The 21,446-nt window shown below is 36.3% G+C and overlaps 3 protein-coding genes, 1 non-coding gene and 2 pseudogenes across 4 annotated transcripts; 3 read left to right on the plus strand and 3 right to left on the minus strand.

The window, feature by feature from the left end:
• The first annotated feature begins 2,091 nt into the window (after positions 1-2,091).
• LOC107776731 (B3 domain-containing protein At4g34400-like) lies at positions 2,092-5,454 on the plus strand. The gene is made up of 4 exons (XM_016596644.2): positions 2,092-2,452; positions 3,431-4,067; positions 4,727-4,869; positions 4,962-5,454. The coding sequence occupies exons 1-4, from the start codon at positions 2,381-2,383 to the stop codon at positions 5,235-5,237; spliced, it is 1,128 nt and encodes a 375-aa protein (XP_016452130.1). The 5' UTR covers positions 2,092-2,380; the 3' UTR covers positions 5,238-5,454.
• Positions 5,455-6,336: 882 nt separating this feature from the next.
• Positions 6,337-7,076, plus strand: LOC107776728 (uncharacterized). The gene is made up of 2 exons (XM_016596639.2): positions 6,337-6,466; positions 6,546-7,076. Exon 2 carries the CDS (start codon positions 6,564-6,566, stop codon positions 6,927-6,929), a length of 366 nt encoding a protein of 121 aa, XP_016452125.1. The 5' UTR covers positions 6,337-6,466; positions 6,546-6,563; the 3' UTR covers positions 6,930-7,076.
• A 285-nt stretch (positions 7,077-7,361) lies between these two features.
• LOC107776726 (uncharacterized) lies at positions 7,362-8,800 on the minus strand (annotated as a pseudogene).
• Positions 8,801-10,801: 2,001 nt separating this feature from the next.
• LOC107776725 (uncharacterized) lies at positions 10,802-13,552 on the minus strand (annotated as a pseudogene).
• A 717-nt stretch (positions 13,553-14,269) lies between these two features.
• LOC107776729 (uncharacterized) lies at positions 14,270-16,600 on the plus strand. Its single transcript, XR_012693697.1, has 2 exons — positions 14,270-14,871; positions 16,097-16,600. It is a non-coding gene; the product is annotated as an uncharacterized LOC107776729 (transcript).
• A 638-nt stretch (positions 16,601-17,238) lies between these two features.
• On the minus strand, positions 17,239-18,792 carry LOC107776730 (uncharacterized). The gene has a single exon (XM_016596643.2). It carries the CDS (start codon positions 18,704-18,706, stop codon positions 17,399-17,401), a length of 1,308 nt encoding a protein of 435 aa, XP_016452129.2. The 5' UTR covers positions 18,707-18,792; the 3' UTR covers positions 17,239-17,398.
• Positions 18,793-21,446: the final 2,654 nt, after the last annotated feature.

The raw sequence follows: 21,446 nt of genomic DNA on the forward strand, positions 1-21,446 counted from the left end.
GTCTGACCTCTACCACGGACACTCTAAGATGGATATCTACCAGGATACCCACTCCATTCTTACCCCTCAGGACACCAGAGTACCACAACTTATACCCATCCACGTTTTTCGCTCTCGATCCGACCCACCTAGTCTCCTGGACACACGCTATATTAATCTTCCTCTTCTGCAAAATTTTCGCCAACTCTATGGATTTACTCGTTAGTGAACCTATGTTCCATGACCCGATTCTCAACCTATAGACTCCCTTGCCCCATCTACCTCCCCTGCTACTCGACCCACCCCCTGGCCCCAAGCCCCACACTCTGCCCCACCCGAGGACATGCCCTTATTCTATCATCCCAGACTGCAGCCACTACACCTACAACAATCTAGAGAAGACTCGTTAGTGCACAACGAACAACAAATCAAACTAGAAGGAAACAAGTGGTAACTAGTATCCTAGTTGAAAGGTTTAACTATTGCGAAGTAAAGTAACAGTAATTTAGCTAACACCAAAAGGGAAACAGTAAAACAGGAGGTACCAGCTCCTGATAACAAAACCTATGGCTGATTTGCTGTACTCGATGTAGTTGTACACTCACGCACCACTTCCCACTGCCCTTTGCTAACACTCGCCCAGGTTGCTCTCCTTTGCTTGTATCCAATACTCCGAGAATTCCTGAAAACACAGAAAATACCACGACCCAAAACCAGAAGGAGCTATCACCACTACCACTGGTATAGCCCCAACAATATAAAATGTACCAAGAAAGGAGAAGAAGAAAACGATAATATAAGGGGGTGGGGGCAGATTTGGGACGCAAAAGGACAAAACCAATAAACCTACAAGGAATGTTAAAAATAAAAGAACAAAACAAAAGGAGAAACAACAATGTACGACTAGACTGTGGAGTAGAGAAAAAAAGGTAAAATCTAACAAGAAAAGAGAAACAGTAAAATCAAACTATCAGTGCAAGGCAAAACCCCAAGATCGAAAAAAACACAGTAAAAAAATAGCTAGATCTAACAAAACCGTAAAAGCTAAACTAACACATAAACAGTAAAATCATACACCTCAAAACCGCCGCCGGGATACCAACCACCACGGTGCCCCCTAAAGCAATTTTCTCAAACTGAAGAAAGTGAGGGAAAATAAACGGTAGAAAAGCACCGTAAATAAACATATGAATAACGATAAAGCACACACAAAAAAATTAATATCATGAACCGTAAATAAGCAGATCAAAAACAAAAAATAGACCAAAAAATGATCAGATATTAGAGAAAAGCACCGGCTAACATGAACCACGACTATCCACCTGAAAAATTACAACAGAATCACGAAAACCAAATGGGGGAAGGGGGGTTGTCACCACCGAACCTCGTAACCCACTAACCTGATTTCGAAGTAATTTATAAAAATGAATAATTTCCAAAGGTATAAAAGGGCAGCCCGATGCACTAAGTTTCCGCTATGCGCGGGGTCCAGGGAAGGGATGGACCACAAGAGTCCACAGTACGCAACCTTACCCTGCATTCCTGCAAGAGACTGTTTCCACGGCTCGAACCCGTGACTTCCCGATTACATGATACCAATTTTACTAATTACGCCAAGGCTCCCTTCCAATTTCCGAAGGTATGTTAGTCAAAAATGAGTCAGATGCAAATATGCTCTCTTTTTTTCTTCTTTTAATGGGCGAGTCTTTTTGACGATAATGGCCAAAAAAGAATCTTGCTACAAATGTAATCCACCTACCATGATATTCAGAAAACGTTTTCCTATAAACTGATAAAAGCTAAACAGAGTTTTTACTAATTACAAAAGCAATAACTCTACCCTTCTGCATCAAACACTGGAGTTGTGATCAAGATAGTCTTGAGCTTCTGAAAGCTCTTATCACACTCATCCGATCACATGAAGGAACACCCTTTTAAGTCAACTTGGTCAAAGGCGATGCCATAAATGAGAGTCACTAACGACTTTTGAAAAGACGATAGTTACTTGTTACACTTCTTGAATTACTAACGTGAAAAGGATTGGCATTGTCGCATTGACTGAATTATTGCAATACAGTGAAAAAAATAATGGAGTTCCATTTTTTGCAATGCTGCAGGAAAAAAACTAGCTGAATTTTTCAATCCAAAATGGGAAAATCCCAGCTCATACACAATAATTCCTCACATTTCTCCATTGATATCATTTTCTACATTTATTACTTGAGAAAATGCTCTCTGACAATCTAAAAATTTATGTAATCACTATTCAGATTACAAAAATCTTTACTTGTCCACAAGGTTTTAATTTTCTAGCCTAGTTACAAGGTTAAGGTAAACTTTGAAAAAAAAAGAAGAAAAAAAAAAAGCAATTTTGTTCTATAGAGAAAAAAAAGAGGGTAAGATGGATGATGCTAAGAAGATGGAGAAGGGCTTCTTCAAGTTATTCTACCCAGAGAACAGCTCCCAGAAGCTGGTAACTATAATTCCCTCTCATCGTTTTTTTTCTCCTGCTATTTTCAAGTATTTGGTCAAGGGTTTTTGCCACTCTTTTTCAGAAATCTTTTTGTTTTCTAATTTTTTTTATTGGAGATGTAGGCCGTGAATAGGGGAACGTGAAGTAAAAAGAGTAAAAAGACGTATTCAGGATTTGAACCGTATGATTTCAGCTTATCGCCGATTTGAGTTATTGGGTTAGAGATCTATTATTTATTATACTTATTTAGTAAGTTTTGTAATAAATATACATGATTGGAGCGTAAACTATTGAGTTCGGACAAACCCATAGCTTACACGATAGATCCGCCTTTATGAATAAGATATAAATCAGCATTAAATACGGATAAAGTTATAAAGCTGTAACTTTAGTATCACTTATTATATTTTTCTTAACGCTGAGTTAATTTTAGAGTATTTTTTATAGTTAAACCAGTTCAGTGCATAACCCCTTTCCTAAATCAACATTTTGGAGTTTAACCATAGTATATGATTGGACTACGTAATAGATGTCACAGATTTGCAATGTTACATTAAACTCGGTCCTTAAATGTCATAAGTTGCTGATTGCAATAGCAAATGACAAGGGAAGTTACTTTGGGAAAATGACAATGTATAGTCGCTCTCAAAATAATAATATATATATTATGTATGTTATTATACTTTTCGGTCATCGAATATAAATAATTTCTGGTTCGAGCTAAAAGTGAAAAACAAAAACAAGTTACTTTGCAGTAAAACTACAGAGTGCCCCTGATTTAATTTGTTATTTAGTAAAACCAAGTTACTTTGCAGTTACTTGATTTATAACCTCAAAATTTTCAAACTTGAGTTTACTTGAAATATTTTTCCGCCTGATATTGGCTGCTTTTATGTATGATAAATATGGACAATCTGATTTTAAGAATTTGATAATCTGTACTTTTCGTAAAAATGAACCTTTTTTGTTTTCATACAGAAAATCCCCACGGCTTTTACAGAGTATAAGAATGGTAAGCTACCTAAAAGGGTTTCACTTAGGGATAGATTTGGGAATGTATGGCCAATTGGAATGGCGAAAAAAGGCAGATACCTTTATTTCCAAGATGGATGGGTGAAATTCATTGAGGACAACAGTTTGGAGTTTGGAGATTTTTTGATTTTTGACTATGATGGGAATGGTGTATTTGATTTCAAATTACTTGGAAAAACTGCATGTGAAAAGAAAGGAGCTGGAGTCGCTGTGAAAGTGGAGGAGGAAGAAATGATCAATATTGCACATCAAAAGAGTGAAGGGCAAAAAGGGAAGAAACATTTGGCCAGTGATAGCAGTAGTTCTAGTTCTTCTTTTGATGGCGATGAGGATGAGGAGTACATGGAAGAAGAAGAAGAAGACGAGGACGAGGAATATGAAGAAGAAGAAGAAGAAACAAAAGAAAAGGCAATAGTAATATGCAAGAAAAAGGCGCCATGTTCAAAAGGTAGTTACGTGGAAGAGGAAAAAGATGACGATGAGGAGGCAGAGGAATCTGTCGAGAAGGAGGAGGAGGAGGAAGAAGAAGAAGAAAAGAATGAAAAGGCAAAAATGTTCAAGAAAAAGGCCCCATGTTCAAAAGGTAGACACAATTAAAGACCCTCTACAATTCCTCTTTTTCATTTTAATGCATTTCAATTCTTTACTTATTAGTACATTATTAGAGTTTAAGTTATTTGCATTGACATTATAAAACGAACAGTAAAATAACATCGAATTTTATACTAGTGGATTATTTTCATAATCTCGGTAATTGAACAGGCCTAATGATACTTTGGCATGTATTAAAAGTTTTCTTTCTTTCTTAAACTCTATTTTCAAACAAATGTAGCCGTATAAAAATAAAATGCAGGGATTATCTCTAAGTATTCATGAATAACCTGTTGTCCTTGACTGTAGCACCACACTCTTTAAACAGAGTCTCACATCGACAAAACACAAGAGAGATGCTGAGTATATAAGTTAACAAGCCTTAGACCCTAATGATGCGTTTTAATCCCGTGAAAGCCTAGGCCCAGAGCGGACAATATCACTAACGGGCTGATCTGTTACAGATGGTATTAGAGTCACTCTCCATGTGGTGGGATGTAACACCCCCACTCTTTAGACAGAGTCTCACATCAACAAAACACAAGAGAGATGCTGGATATATAAGTTAACAAGCCTTAGACCGTCCTAAATATTCTAGCTATCCTTGACATTTCTGTTTGTGAACCTGACCAATTAGCTTTCTTGATTTAGGTGTATTCAAAAGAGCCACTACTATCAAGAAGAGGGATGTCCCTGATCAATATGGTGCAGAGATTTTCAGAAGTGGACGTGCGACTCAGCCTAAAAATCCTTACTTTGTTGCGAAAATACGAGCAAAAAGAAGAGATCAACTGGTAATTAAAAGCCTTACAACTGTACCAGTGAACAATTCTATAGTTCAACCTTATAGCATTCTCATTAAACAAGTCTTTGTTCCAAATTGCAGTACGTCCCAGTTGATGTGGTGAGAGACTACAATCTTGAACTCCCTCCAAAAATGTTCTTTCGCGATTCTGAGGGCAGAAAATTTGAAACAGAGGTTAATATTTGGAAGGATGGTAGGATATGGCTCAAAAAAGGATGGCGCAAAATATGTAGATGGAATCTTGTTGAAAAAGAAGACAGGTGCATTTGTGAGTTTATGAGAGGAAAATCCAATGAAATCCTTTATTTACAGGTTACTGTTGTCAAAGCAGGAGGAGTTTCCCATCCCAGCAAATAGCAATTCTAGTTTGCATGGCCTTACTTGAGTACTGTTATTTATTGACTAGTTTTGAAGACCTCTTTACTAGTTTGTTAAGTACTGCATTCTGTTGACAAAATTTGAAGACTGTGCTTGTCTGTATTAATAGCTTTGGCTTTTAAGCCAGTTGACTGGTATTAAGACTAAATTCTTGTTGATTTAAATTGGGATATTCAATTATTATCTGGTTTACTTATGTTGGAAATGCTCATGTGGCCAAAGTTTGGCCAAAATGCTTATATTGTTTGTGAGTTGTTTTGTTCATCACATCATTCTTCAGCTTTTGAGAAATATTCCATGAAGATTTTGCTTTGGAATGTTAGAGTAATTTCACTTAACCCCCTTAACTTTTTAGGTTTAGGAAATAATACCATTTTACGCTTTAAATGGGATAATGAACCTCCTTAAGAATGAGCTGATCATTACAAGTATTTTCGAAATTTTCAAGAATGACCTTATGATAGACTATATTACGTTTTCCTCAATAACGAAAAAATTACCCAACAAATAAAAATGAGTAAATTTTCATCTAACTACCAAAATATTTTTGGGGGAAGTACCTGAATAGTCATTCTTAGGGCTGCTATTTAGAGATTAGTCGGTACTTATTTTGTCCTGAAAATTTGAACAAAAATCTACTTTCCGTCCTGAAAAGCTGAAATTTAGAACACGTTGGTTAATTCCTAAATAGCAGCCCTCTAGAATGACTATCTGCTATCATTTTTACAATATTTTGAGGTCAGAAAGCTTTACGTTATTCATCTTTTACATGAAACAAAAGACTCCTGTGAATTAACATTTTCAGGTAATTGTCGAAATTTTGAAATTGGTACAAACTAAGGAGAAATGTATTCATAAGCTAGGAAAAGAACATTAACCAATCAAATACTATCCAATTTTTCTGTAATCTGAACTATACTTTATGTAATTTCTTTAAAAGGAAAAGAAAGGACAAATAAGTCAATTATGCTGCTTCTTTATCTAAATTAGGACAAAAGGTCCATACCCCACCAAATTTCCTGGCCAGTATTACAAGTTCATGAGCTATAAGATACCTCATCCATTTTTCCTTGTCAGCCAACCATCTCAACACCCCCCTTATCCATTGCTCTCATATTCACCTCACAAAAAACAATATCCAATGTTCACCCTTTTATTATCTCTCTACTTTGGCAAACTTAGAGCACTCCACAAACCATCACAACCAGGTAAAACCTCAATCTTTAGTTCTTCCTTTTCCAAGATTTTGTATAAACTTTGTTAACAACTTCACTTGTTTTTGTATAGGTTGGGGGTCAGAAAACAATGGCAACAATGACAACATTCTCTGCAGCAACAGTAAGTTCACCAGCCATTCTAGGTACAAGGATGTCTTCCCAGAAAAGAACCAAAGTGAACTACATTAATGGATTGAACTCATTTGGAGGACTAAAGGCAAATAACAATGTTGCCTCATTAGGCCTCCCTATGTGCACTGAGCAATCTTTTGCAAAGATTGTTAGCTCATTGAAAACCCCATCACAAGCTAAAGGTGGAGCTTTGTCTTCAACCTGCAGTGTTGCTGGTGAGATTTTCAGGATTGCTTCCATTATCCCTGGCTTGGTTCTCGTTGGAGTTGCTGTTGGTTTTGTCCTCCTCCGGATTGAATCTACTGTAGAGGAAGCTGATTGAAACTTTGGTCTGTTTAACAATTACTTTTTCCTGCATCAAGATTCACTCTCTGTTTTATCTGTTTAATTCTCTGTTTTGATGTAGAATTTGATTTGTTTTGGAAATATATATAAGTTAAACTAATAAACTATGGGTTCCCTCTAGAAACTTTGACCCTCTTAATGTACAATCATCTTCTTTTTAAGTGTTATCTATTTTGTCTGACAAGGCTTTACCTATGGTGCTCTGGACAATATTCAGAATACCATATATCTTGCTAGCTAACTCATTATAAGAATGGAATTGAATTCCTTGTTATGGGATGAAACTCTACTCTTCCTTTAAGATTGAGGAAGATTGGGCAAAATCATTTTTAAAAGTTCACCAATTTCAAGTTGGTGGGGTTTTTTAGTTTTGGTTGCCTTTGTCCCAAAAATAATGCAGTAATGCTAGTTCCAGCAAGGTAACAAGTTATTCTAGTAAACAACTTGTATCAGTACACATACTTCTTAAAAGACTAGTAAACTTGCTCTATGATGAGAATAACCACTGTTTCAGAAGAAAAATATAAAGCATACTTCTAAGCTACACTTTTAAGAAGCTTCCATCTTTTATGCCAAAAGATAGATACTCTTTGTCGCCGACTGCTAGCTTCTTCTTCCACAGTTAAAGGAAGCCATACATACCTAGACTCACTCAAGTCGTCTGGATTCCATCGATCAGCCATGAAAATAAACGAACCAGGAGAAATGGGGGAGTACATATGTGCTCTGAGCAAAGAATGTAGTGACTTGAAAAACTTTGTTTGCACCAATACAAGGGTTGCCTATAGTCACCCATGGTCCCATAATTGATTCAGCCACGTGAGCCAGTGCCTCATTTGGTGCCCAGCCACTGCACCCTGATGTGATCATGTAGTAAGTTCCTTTGTGCTTGAACAAAGCCGGAGACTCCCTATACTGTCCCACAAGAACCCTTGACATAACATTAGTAACATCAACGCAATCTTGATCAAGAAGACCAATATGAAGCTCCCTGTTATGCGCAGAGGAGTAGATAACATATGCCTTTCCATCATCATCTTTGAACAAAGTCATATCCCTGCTTTCAAAACCATGAGGCCTTTTACTATATAGATATCGAAAAGGACCAGTAGGGGAATTGTTTATAGCAATGCCAACAGAGGCTTTGGTATAGCTAGCATCATCAATATGCATCCACATTACATATTTACCTGTCTTCTCATTGTATATCACTTTAGGCCTCTCTAATACCTTAGACTTGTGAAGGTCATGAGTCTCATCCTTTTCCTCCGCGGCTAATACAATACCCTCATTCTTCCAAGTCCATAAATCTTTAGAAGAGTAGCAGCCAACACCAATTATGTCTACTCGAGCTACATTCTTCTGGGGAGCTCGATAAGTGGGACCATCTTTATACTCACCATACCAATAGTACATTCTTGATCTTTCGTCATAAAGAATTCCACCACCATGAGCTTGAATAGGATGTCCATCAGTATCTAGCCAAATTCTCCTGGGATAATAGTAAAAGCTGTCATCTTTGGTATTCTTTCGAGGGTCTATGCTAGTTCTCTTGTCAGGAAAGAAATTGTGCCTGAGTTTAGAAGACTTATCAAGGAATTCATCAATTAGGGCATTGGCTTCTGAAGATTGGCTTCCTCTTTGCTGAGGAATTTTGATCTCCTCCAACTCTTCATATTCATGAATCTTCTCGAATCTGGCCATCTTGAGAACCTCTGTAACTACCCAAGGATGAGAAATGAAGCAGAATTAAGAAACCCACCAAGCTACAAACCAGTAAAGGGTATGAGCATCTGCTTCTTGACGAGAATCGAGTCATGGGTTAAGCAAAGCTCTGCTAAAGGGACTGCAGTTGGTGGTCAGAAGTTCTATCAGATTAGTCTTAACATATAGCTCATTTCAGGCCCCAAAAAGAGAAAAGGAGACCCATTGGAGTAAAGATGAGGTTAAAAGAAGTGTAACTTGTTTATAGTATTTCCTGGATCTCGAGACAAAAACAACTTTGAAAACTAAGAATCTATTGATTCTGCTACCTTTGAGCCATGTATACAGCTTTTCCTCTGCAGAGCTAGAGTAAGACTATTTGGTCAAAAGGAGGCTTCCAAACTACATAATTGCCCCCTTTCGATGCCTTTATGACCTTTTTTTGGGTTTCATTTGCCTTTTTCTTAAGATAAAGTTTGGCTGGGAAGCAACTCTGACTTTCTTGAGTAACGTCGATAGCCAGCCAACAAAGCCAACTTGCCATATATTACTTATTTTATCAGTGGGTTGTAAATTGTAACACGCTCAATATAAGAGTACTGCACGTGCGTTGTCGAAAAAAATAATACGGAGTACTAGTAAGTAGTAATCCGACCTTAGGTAGAGCGCTTTGATTTTATATCATATTCACCAACCACTACCACCCCTGGCACAAAGCAAACTGCATACCAGTAAGATACAAACAACCTTCTGCATCTGGAATCCCAGGTCTTCGAATGTTAATTATACAAAACAGTTTACAAGAATGGTGCTCCTGCAACGTGTAGATCTTTTATAATTGGTTTAGCTTAAATACCACCTTGGCGTTCTAGACTCAAACAGCTTAGCTTTGTATTTGTCTGTAATCTGATGAATTATGAAGTTACTTTTTACTGGTCAAACAACTCAGGTGTTAAAGGGAACCGATAGTGAGATAGTAATTGAGAGTAATAATCAGTAATGTATGATGCTTCCAACAATTAAAATACGCAAGACCAACTGATTTAACTAACGTGCTTATAAGAATTGCACACTCAAACAGTTCGATGACTTCAACCTTCGGGCCAGCAACCATTAGCAAGTTGGTAATGGCTCAGAAGCAAGGACTGGTGATAAGTGCTACCCTGGACTAGTACTGAAATATATAGCTAACATGTATTTCCACAAGCAATATGAACATAAAGTGTCAATCCAAGGAAGCACAGCCCTTCAGGAATTAAGAGTAAAAGACAAAAGATAAAGGTGGCAAGGCGACATAAGAAATGGCATTTGATGAATATTAATCTCATTGAAAGACAATAAGTTTATACAGATGGTCAGTTTCTTTTGCATGAAATAAAGCCTCAGTAACCTGAAGCAAAAAAAGGAGTGTTTCTATGAGACTAAACATAGAAAGGATATTATCCCACTACATACTGTACTATTAGTTGTGACAAACTAGCAGTCCCCCTTGTTCCAGAGACACAAAATTCTTGGGATATTTACCATTCATTAAACATGAAATTGGAGAGTAAGCTTAAAGAGCTTCCAAGTCTTCTTTCCTGAAGATGTGGAAAAATTGTTTCCCAGACTGCAATGTTCAAAATCTACGGAAGTCTTTATCAGTGACAGAGAAGACAAAAAAAGGGTAGATTTTACAAAGGATGTAAAAGGTGAAGATGTGGTAAACCTATAGGCTACATACTTAACTTACCGATATTACATATAACCAGACTTAAGCAACATCCCGATTCTATGGTATCCTTGTAAAACCAGCTAATCCTGTGAAGTAGGTCATAACCTATTGCATTTAAAAAATTTAAAGGAAAAGAGCTTATCATTCACAGCATCTTGCATATATGTTTCTGAGAAACATAAGAGTAAACAGTTGAGGTGTAACCAGCGCCTCAGCTTGTAGCCTTGTACAAACTGCAGGTAGAAATATGACGTATTTTCAGAATTTAAGCCCAATTAAGCAGCCTACTTATCCTGATAGAGAGAGAGAGAGAAAAGAACTTCAACCATAGTTATGAGTATAATATAGACAAAAATGTTGAAAATTGGAGACTGCAAAAGCGAAATTATGATTGGGGCTCATCAAGTAATATCAGCTAGCTCTCAGAATTGTGAATTAGTTGGCCAATATAAGATTGCTTTTGGATGTACTATATTTTACAAGCCAATATCAGCGTGAAACTTACAGTGCATGCAACTAGCAGAGCCGATTTTCTAATCTCGTTTACTACACATACCTCCAATACTCTTCAACATCTATGAATGTGCTATAGAAGCATCTCACAGAGTGAAAACCTAGTCCAAAGTCCATTCAAGTACATTTAACTCCTCGGGAAACAAATTTGAGATAAAAATTATTGCTTCAAGAATTCCTGATATGAATATGTTCGCCACTCCAGAAACTCAGTTACTGGTCTTAAATATCACATTTCCTGTCCCTTCATTTGACAGGTCTGGACCATATATTCTGGACACTTTTTCCCTTTTTCTGTAATAAGGAAGCTTCTTGGCATGGTTTTCCCCCAACACTAATCTTTTCTTCAGGAGGACGATGAAATAGCGTTCCATCTTCAATACAGAGAAGTAGCTCTGGCCTGTGGCTGTATGCACGAGTAAAATATTTGCAACATACACATGGAATATACAGAGATGGTCCCTTTCTGGCCAAACACTAAGGGGAAATGAAGCAGAGCATATCTGGCTATGTAGTTGGACTGTTATGTCAATCTGATTAGAAAAATGTGAAAATGCAAGCGACTAGGGAAGGATGAACTGTGTGGACGTTTCAGTTCCAGCAAGTATTTCAACTCAATCGAGTCAGTTCTATCCAACGAATCACCAAGGAGTTGTAAGCTGCAAACAGGAACCTGACAAGTTACCTTATGATGGATCTTTTCTCTCCAAGAAACTATCAACATCACCAATCCCTTCAATCAAAGCAAGATAAGTGCTATCATCAGGAGTAATGCCTTTACTAACCATTTCTTTGAGAAGTTCCTCGGCAAGTACACCTTCCTGTTTTTTGCATAAACCTTGTATGAGAGCATTGTAAGTGAGAAGAGTAGGGTTAAAACCTGCACTTAACATGTCATCACGAACTTTGAATGCATCATCCATGTCACCTCTCTTACTGTACCCACTGATTAGTGTGTTATAGCTGATATGATCAGGTTTAATTCCTCTTCCCTTCATCTCCTTGAGAAGGGCACAAGCTTCTTCAACTTTACTCTCCCAACAATACCCTTGCATCAGACAGTTGTAGGTAACTTCATCAGGCTGAACGTTCATTTTATTCATTCCTTCAGTATATCAAAAGCACGCACAACGTTACCATTGGCACAATGGCCATCAATCAATGCATTGAACATAATTAGATCTGGGAATAGCCCTTTCCGCAATATTTCAACAACCAAATCATCTGCTTCTTTCATCCGATTCCGTTTGCCCAAGACTTTGATAAGTGATGTATAAGTGACAATCGTTGGTTGGAGACCCTTACTCAACATTTCATCATAGAACTTAAATGCCTTCTTTGGATTTCCCGCCCTGCAATAGCCATTGATCAATATGTTATATGTAATACTATCAGGAAGTACTCTCTTCACTGCCATCTCTTTCACCAGATCATCAGTTTCCGCCATTCTGCCATCAAGAAACAATGCATGGATCAACAAGTTATAGGTAGTAACGCTCGGCGCAACCCCAATCTTAACCATCTCATCCCTATAAAAGAATGCCTTTTCTAAGTCCCCTTTATTGCAGCATGAATCTATCAGAGTATTGTAAGTCACAGCTGTAGGGATCAACCCGAACGACTTCATTTTCTCTGACAATGAAGACACCTCCTTTTCCCTCCCCTCCTTCACCATCCCGCTGATTAGAGAATTAAACGTATACAAATCAGGCGCAATTCCTTTTACTGTCATCGTCTCGAAAAACTTATTTGCTCCTTCAACATCCCCCTTCGAACAATAACCATGAATCACAGTATTATACGATATTAAATTTGGCTTAACCCCTAAACACTGCATGTTTTCAATGAACTCCTTTGCCTTCTTCAACTTGCCTTCTTTACATAGAACATTGATCATTATATTAAACGTGCATACAGTCGAACTAATCTTCATCCTAAACATTTCAGCATACACAATCCAGGCCAAATGGGTCCTATTCAATTTATTAAAAAGACTCAATAAATCATTACAAGTTTCAATCTTGGGCAAAATTCCCTTCTGTTTCAATAAATAAAAACACTTTAACGCCTCCTCGCCTTTCTTCAATTCACAATACGCCCTTACGAGCAAATCCAACACAATTGAGCTCTTTATTTCCAGCTTCTCCCGAGCACTCACAAGCCCATCAAAAAACTCCTTATGCGTTACAACGCGTGCACTGATCACTTGCTTGAGAAGCTGCGTGGCCTCTTTAGGCGAGGGAAGACGAGAGAGTATGCAAATAACGAGGCTATAACAGGTAATGTCTAAGCAATTAGGGCTGATATTTTCGATGAAAGTGAGTACACGGTCCGGAGATGAACGAAGGTTTGGGAGGGCGTTGGAAATTAAGGTGGGGTTTAGTTCGCCTGAAATGTGTTTGATGAATTGCCACTGAGAAGAAGTGACTGAATCTCGTAGGGCATTCGCAGTGATGGGAAGTGGGGGAGGAGGAGAAGGGGCAGATTTTTTGGATTTGGAGAGTGTAAGTGTAGAGAAATGGCGGAGTGGGAGTGAAGAAAGCTTGGAGCTTCTGAGAGCTTTGACACCTCTCATCTCGCTGCTGCAGTCTGTACTCTGTAGGACAGAGAAGCTTTGCTCTTTAGCCAAATAAGGCCTAGAAGAGTTTTTGGGCAATTTGCAGTCCTATTGCATCAATTTTAATTTGTACTTCATTCTTTTATATTCTTTAAATAATGTAATTTTTTTACCTTATTCAATTTATTATAAATCATAATAAAAATTATTGATTTATATAACTCCCTTTGTTTTTTTAGGGTGTTCATGTTGCCGGACTCAAGTCCAAATAAATAAGAACGATTTAGTAAGTTACAATAAACATAAAATTTGTCATTTCATGATAATATAAATTTCACTGTGATGTGCTCAACTAGGCATGTATTTTAACGATATTTGAAATTGAAGCTTAGTTACTATTGTTTGTTGGAAAAGAATTACCAAAAAATAGAAACAATATACCCTAGTTTACACTTTAAAGTAACACTATCCTCCCAATTAATGTCGTTTGATAAATGTTACATGCTGCTCTGCTACACAAGAATTCATTGGATTTTTATGCATTAAAACATTAATCTAAAATAAATAAATATTAGAGCATGCTTACAAATAAAGGTTTAACATATTTTACTAGGGCACTTAAGGAATTTCAAAAGACTCCATTTAGAAAAGAACATAATACTATATTTTGGGGCTAAACATTTATTGATTTAAAAATTATACTTGTAAAAGTAATTTTAGCCAAATGAAGGAGTAGATAGAAATAAATTTTTGTTTTCACCTGTGGTATGATAGTTTGTTAATCCCCGCCGCCTTAAGTCCCCGAACATGCTGTATTGAAGTTGTAATTTACTAAAGCTCAGGGTCATATTACATTTCTCTAAGTTATTAAGGCCTCATTTGTTTGCAGGGTGTGATGGTAAGCAACCTCCACTTCCAACCAAGAGTTTGTGAGTTCGAGTCTCCCCAAGAGCAAGGTGAGAAGTTTTTGGAGAGAAGGATGTTGGGGTTTTATTTGAAAATAGCCTCTTTATCCTATGATAGGGATAAGATCTGCGTATATACTATCCTTTCCAGACTTCACTAAATGGGATTATATCTCCCATACCCAACTAAGTGAAATTATACCTTGTACTAAATGGGATTATAATTTGTTGCTGTTTTTGTGTTAGTTGCAGGGTTTGAATCTGAATGAATCATAGTCCATTAAGTATATATTTGTTTTTTATTTTTAAAAAGTCTGGATAGGTCTGATTCGGTCAGACCTTTAATTGAGTCTTAATTCCGTCCAGAGGTTAAAAATCCCGAAAATACACGCCTCTTTTTTCGGTGCTCCTTTGCTCTCTCTTGACATCAGGCTATTTCTTCTAAGCCCAAAACAAATTTCAATCCTTCACACATCTCTCTCTTCATTCAAGGATCAAGCAGCCGCGCCGCCGAATCTTTTTCTGGGTAAGATTTTGAAAATTATACTTGGAATTCTCCATCTTGTTTCTTTTCTAATGGTAAATTTCAGTTTCGAGTTTAGGGTTTAAAAAACCCCTTTTAAAATACGACTGAGAAGGGGCTAAACTAGAAGGTTTTGCTTGCCTCTTATTTGTGTCTTGTTCTCACTTTTGGATATTATATTTTGATTGAATCTCTGAATTTTCTGTAATTTTTCTTGATTTTGTTGACATCCTGATTCTCTAAATCGTAAATCTTAACTGGGACGTGTTCTAAATTGTTAGCAATGTTTTTTTCTCTTTTGCAGATTCACATAGTCCCTTTTGAACGTTCTTTTGTTTTCTTCAAGAATTGCATATTAGTGACTGAAATTCAATTTCTCTAGTTGAAATATAAACCGTGAAGCTCGTCCAAAATTAAGAAACTTTGCTATGGCTAGAATTCGGATAATGAAGTTCTGTGTTGTTGAAATTAGAGCCGCTATAGTTTCATATTTGGCTAGAATTCGGATAATGTATACATAAGTAAGATTTATATTTCAGTGCTTTCTGAATATTTATGTGCTATTGCTCTTGAATTATTCGTCATACGTTACAAGTCCATGTAAAAAAGATTTTGAAAAAACAAAGAATATTTACTTTTTAACATAAGAAATATTCTAGAACTTTGAATTAAACTACTCAAATCTTTGTATTAGCAAATAAAGTTTTTACATCAAGATCTAAGGTAATGCATTGCAAACATATGGCTAACATCTTACTAATTTGAATTAACACTTGATAATATAAATAATAATATTACTAAATGAAGCTAAAAGTTATATATCTTGTATGAATACTTTACGTTCAAAATATTTTTTTTGGTTACATTTCGTTACTACAATTGTTGTTATTATATATAATTTTTATTTATAGTTCAGATAGTTTAACAATGGGATCTTACATAAATATTAAATTATATCTTATAATATTTCAATTTATCTCAAATAATAACTTTTTTTGTTCAAGTTAATATTTTCACTAATTGATATAATATTTAATCACTTTATTTATATATATATATATTCAAATTTATAATCATTCAGTGTTCAGATCTGCATACCACATCTTAATATTCACGTTACTTAAAAACAACAAACGAGTCCTAAAAGGACGTCAGATGCAATTTTCCCGATCTTTAAAAACCCAATCAACTTCGACGGACCTTATAACCTTTATCAAATTCCGAACAGGAAAACCCTAATCTCTGTGAAAAACGAAGAACAAAAGCAGCGAGGGATGTCGTACGATGACGTGGAGATTGAGGACATGGAGTGGAACAACGAGCTCCAAGCTTTCACATATCCTTGTCCGTGCGGTGACCTGTTCCAAATCACAAAGGAAGATCTGAAGCTAGGTGAAGAGATCGCCCGATGCCCTAGTTGTTCCCTTTATATCACCGTTATCTATAATATGGAAGATTTCATCGGAGATTCCAAGAAACACGTTGAGCCTTCGAAACAATAGCCTATTGCTGTCGCTTGAGAACCTCGGAGTTTCGATTTATTTTATTTTTTTGGGTCCAATTGAAGATTTTGGTAATCATATTGTAATACATAGTAGTTCGAATTGGCATTAACTGCCTGAAATTTTGATGTATTGAGAAAGAAAAGTTGGTGGTTTTGTTTGACGTTTGCCCACTCTTTGGATTATGAATTTTATTGGGATTGCAATAAATTATCTGCTATTTGATTGCTTGTGCAGAGTTAATAATTATGTTAAGACTTATTATTGTGATGCTGCTCTCTTGAGGTGCTGTAAATTGGTGTAACTTGTAGGATCGAAGCTTGAACTTATACTGTATTATTTTGTTACCTGATGCTGTAAGTTGAAGCTATAGCAGTGGTAATTCTAGCTGTGTTTTGAATGTGGAAAGTACTAAATAACTAACCTTAAGAAACATAGGCGTATCCAAGTCGAGGGATATGGGTTCACGTGGACCCATACTTGTCTCCCTAAACCATGTATAACAATATTATATTGCTTCAAAATTACTTAAATATGTGTGCGTGAACCCATGTGCAAAGACTATTATGGTGCAATTTATTATTGGGTACACCTCTACAAGTGAAATTGGCGGTTTCAATCCCAATGGTCTTGTTTTCGGCACGCAGTATAGATATATATATGTGAAAATGACTAAAATTTCAAAAAGAATATAATTTTGAATCTATAATTTTAAAAGTGTAGTGGGCCAAGGTAAGAGATTAAAATTAAACCAATCAAATATAAATTCCAGATTCGCCTCTTCACAATAGTGCACCCATCCTTTTGAAATCCTCGATCTGCCTCTATTAACAAGGCATGAGAAGCTGCAATCATACATCTTGATATATATGGATTAAAGCTGTGTGTAATTCTAGTTCCAACAAGGTAACAAGTTATTTTGATAAACAGCTTGTATCACTTCACATTGTACATACTTCATAAAAGGCTAGTAAACTACTCTATGATGAGAATAACCACTGTTTCAGAAGAAAATTATAAGCTTACTTCTAAACAAGACTTTTAAGAAGCTTCCATCTTTTATGCCAAAAGATAGATACTCTTTGTCGCCGACTGCTAGCTTCTTCCTCCACAGTTAAAGGAAGCCATACATACCTAGACTCACCCAAATCATCTGAATTCCATCGATCAGCCATGAAAATAAACGAACCAGGAGAAATAGGGAGCACATATGTGCTCTGAGCAAAGAATGTAGTGACTTGAAAAACTTTGTTTGCACCTATACATGGGTTGCCTATACTTACCCATGGTCCCATAATTGATTCAGCCATATGAGCCAGCACCTCATTTGGTGCCCAACCACTGCACCCTGATGTGATCATGTAGTAAGTTCCTTTGTGCTTGAACAAGGCCGGTGCCTCCCTATACTGACCTACAAGAACCCTTGACATAACATTTGCAACATCGACATAATCTTGATCAAGAAGACCAATATGAAGCTCCCTGTTGTGAACAGAGGAGTAAATGACATATGCCTTTCCATCATCATCTTTGAACAAAGTCATGTCCCTGCTTTCAAAATCATGAGGCCTTTTACTATATAGATATCGAAAAGGACCAGTAGGGGAATTGCTTATGGCAATTCCAACAGAGGCTTTAGTATAATTAGCATCATCGATATGCATCCACATTACATATTTACCTGTCTTCTCATTGTAGATCACTTTAGGCCTCTCTAACACTTTAGACTTGTGAAGGTCATGAGCCTCATCCATTTCCTCCGCGGCTAATACAATACCCTCATTCTTCCAAGTCCATAAATCTTTAGAAGAGTAGCAGCCAACACCAATTATGTCTACTCGAGCTATGTTCTTCCCAGGGGCTCGATAAGTAGGACCATTCTTGTACTCGCCATACCAATAATACATTCTTGATCTTTTATCATAAAGAATTCCACCACCATGAGCTTGAATTGGATGTCCATCAGTATCTAACCAAATTCTCCCGGGGTAATAGTAAAAGCTGTCATCTTTAGTATTCTTTCGAGGGTCTATGCTAGTTCTCCGGTCAGGAAAGAAATTGTGCCTGAGTTTAGAAGACTTGTCAAGGAATTCATCAATTAGGACATTGGCTTCTGAAGATTGGCTTCCTCTTTGCTGAGGAATTTTGATGTCCTCCAACTCTTCATATTCATGAATAAAGGACTGAAGATTTGCATTCACCCCTTCTCGGATCTGGCCATCCTGAGAACCTCTGTAACTACCCAAGGATGAGAAATGAAGCAGAATAAAGAACCCCACCAAGCTACAAACCAGTAAAGGGTATGAACATCTGCTTCTTGACGAGAATCGAGTCATGGGTTAACCAAAGCTTTGCTTAAGGAAATGCAGCTAGTGGTACGAAGTTCTATCAGAATAGTCTTATGTGTAGCATTTCAGCCCCCCCCCCCCCCCTAAAAAAAAAAAGAAACCCATTGGAGTAAAGATGAGGTTAAAAGAAGTGAACTTGTTTATAGTATTTCCTGGATCTCGAGACAAAAACAACTTTGAAACATAAGATTCTTTTGATTCTGCTATCTTTGCGCCATGTATGCAGCTTTTACTCTATAGAACTAGAGTTAGACTATTTGGTCAAAAGAAGGGGGCTTCCAAACTACGTAATTGCCTCCTTTGGATGCCTTTATTACCTTTTTTTTGGGTTTCCCTGCCTTTTTCTTAAGATAAAGTTTGGCCGGGAAGCAACTCTGACTTTCTTCAGTAACGTCGACCGCCGGCCAACAAAGACAACTTGCTAAATAGAGTATTATACTTATTTATTTTATCAGTGGGTTGTAAATTGTAATGCACTATTCCTCTCAATAACAAGTCTCGTTTATTCCGATATTTTTTGGTTTTCTGACTTTTATAGTGAATGACTATTATACATTTATAATAACATTTGACGTTTAAATATTTTTTGGCTGTTATAAATAAAAATTATCCAAAAACTACTTATTTTAAATTTTTTATGTTACATATAAAAGATAAGAAAAAAATTCAAATTTAAAATCTCAAAAATTATGCATATTTCACTAGTTAAATATCGAAGAAAGCTAATATATTATTAATAAAATTCATAGCTAAATGTATAAAGATTTAAACTCTAAGGCAGACATTTTAAAGATACCTAGAAAAATAAATTCTTTCAAGATTGATAGAAGAACTTTGTATTTGTAGCTTTTTAGTAGATTTTATTCTATTACTAGCAACATAACGCTTGAATTGGCACATGTCCAAATTTTCAGTAAAAAGGTATCCAATAGCTTTCCTTTGAAAATAATCTAAGAGCTTAACAGTTAAATTTTCTATACATACATATTTTGGAATTTATCAAATGGAAAAGATATCATGTGCAAATCTTCAAATTTTATATCTATAGAAACTTTGTTAATCTTAATAATATGGCTATTATAGAGAGGTAATTTTACAAAGAGTGTTCTGCTATAAACATGGTTGTTGCTGTTATAGGTAAAAAGTTGTTATAGAGAGGTAAAATATAACTTAAAAAATCAGTTCTGAGGAAAAAAAAATTGTTATAGAGAGATTTGACTGTACGCCCAATAAAAAAATACTACACGTGTTGTCGAAAAATAATAATATGGAACGCTAGTAAGTAGTAATGCGACCGTAGGTAGAGCGCTTTAATTTTATACTATATTCACCAACCAGCACCACACCTGGCACAAACAAACTGCATACCAGTAAGATACACATAACCCTTTGCATCTGGAATCCCAGGTCGTCGAATGTTAATTATACAAAACAGTTTACAAGAATGGTGCTCCTGCAACGTGTAGATCTTTTATAATTGGTTTAGCTTAAATACCACCTTGGCGTTCTAGACTCAAACAGCTTAGCTTTGTATTTGTCTGTAATCTGATGAATTATGAAGTTACTTTTTACTGGTCAAACAACTCAGGTGTTAAAGGGAACCGATAGTGAGATAGTAATTGAGAGTAATAATCAGTAATGTATGATGCTTCCAACAATTAAAATACGCAAGACCAACTGATTTAACTAACGTGCTTATAAGAATTGCACCCTTAAACAATTTGATGGCTTCAACCTTTGGTCGCAGGGTTGCAGCAACCATTAGCAAGTTGCTAATGGCTCAGAAGCAAGGACTGGTGCTCAGTGCTACCCCGGACTAGCACTGAAACAGTTAACATGTATTTCCACAAGCAACATGGACATAAAGTGTCAATCCATCAATGCGCAGCCTTACAGGATCATTAAGAGTAAAAGACAAAAGATAAAGGTGACAAGGTGACATAAGAAATGGCATTTGATGAATATTAATCTCATTGAAAGACAATAAGTTTATACAGATGGTCAGTTTCTTTTGCATGAAAATAAATCCTCAGTAACCTGAAGGAAAAAAGGAGTGCTTCTATGAGATTAAACATAGAAAGGATACTATCCCAATATCTTGTACTACTAAATTTGACAAACTAGCAATCCCCCTTGTTCCAGACACAAATTTCTTGCGATACTTACCATTTATTAAACATGAAATTGGAGAGTAAGGTTAAAGAGCTTCCAACTTTTCTTTCCTGAAGATGTGGAAAATTGTTTCCAGACTGGCAGACTGCAATGTTCAAAATCTACGAAATTCTTTATCAGTGACAGAGAAGACAAAGAAAAAAGGGTAGATTTTACAAAGCATGTAACAGGTGAATATGTGGTAAACCTATAGATTACATATTTAACTTACCGACATTACATATAACCAGGCTATAACCCCGATTCTGTGATATTCTTAAAACCAGCTAATCCTGCCAAGTAGGTCATAGCCTCTTGCATTTAAAACACTTAAATGAGAAGAGCTTACAATTCACAGCATCTAGCACATATATCGGAGAAACATAAACAGAGTAAACAGTTGAGGTGTAATCAAGTGACTCAGCTTATACAAACTGCAGGCTAGAAATATGATGTATTTTCAGAAATTAAGCCCAATTAAGCAGCTCTACTTACCCCGATAATGAGAGAAAGAAAAAGAACTTCAACCAATCCATGAGTATAATATAAACAAATATGTTGAAGATTGGAGACTGCA

The sequence above is a fragment of the Nicotiana tabacum genome, chromosome 7 (genome assembly GCF_000715075.1).
Source record: "Nicotiana tabacum cultivar K326 chromosome 7, ASM71507v2, whole genome shotgun sequence".
NCBI classification, from domain to species: Eukaryota; Viridiplantae; Streptophyta; class Magnoliopsida; order Solanales; family Solanaceae; genus Nicotiana; species Nicotiana tabacum.

What these genes read in the sequence shown, in the direction of transcription:
- LOC107776728 (XM_016596639.2), top strand. Translation starts at nt 6,564, where the DNA reads ATGGCAACAATGACAACATTCTCTGCAGCAACAGTAAGTTCACCAGCC.
- LOC107776730 (XM_016596643.2), bottom strand. Translation starts at nt 18,706, where the DNA reads ATGACTCGATTCTCGTCAAGAAGCAGATGTTCATACCCTTTACTGGTT.
- LOC107776731 (XM_016596644.2), top strand. Translation starts at nt 2,381, where the DNA reads ATGGATGATGCTAAGAAGATGGAGAAGGGCTTCTTCAAGTTATTCTAC. An exon ending in AGAACAGCTCCCAGAAGCTG is followed by an intron (nt 2,453 to 3,430) that starts GTAACTATAATT and finishes GTTTTCATACAG; the next exon opens with AAAATCCCCACGGCTTTTAC. An exon ending in CAAAAAGAAGAGATCAACTG is followed by an intron (nt 4,870 to 4,961) that starts GTAATTAAAAGC and finishes TCCAAATTGCAG; the next exon opens with TACGTCCCAGTTGATGTGGT.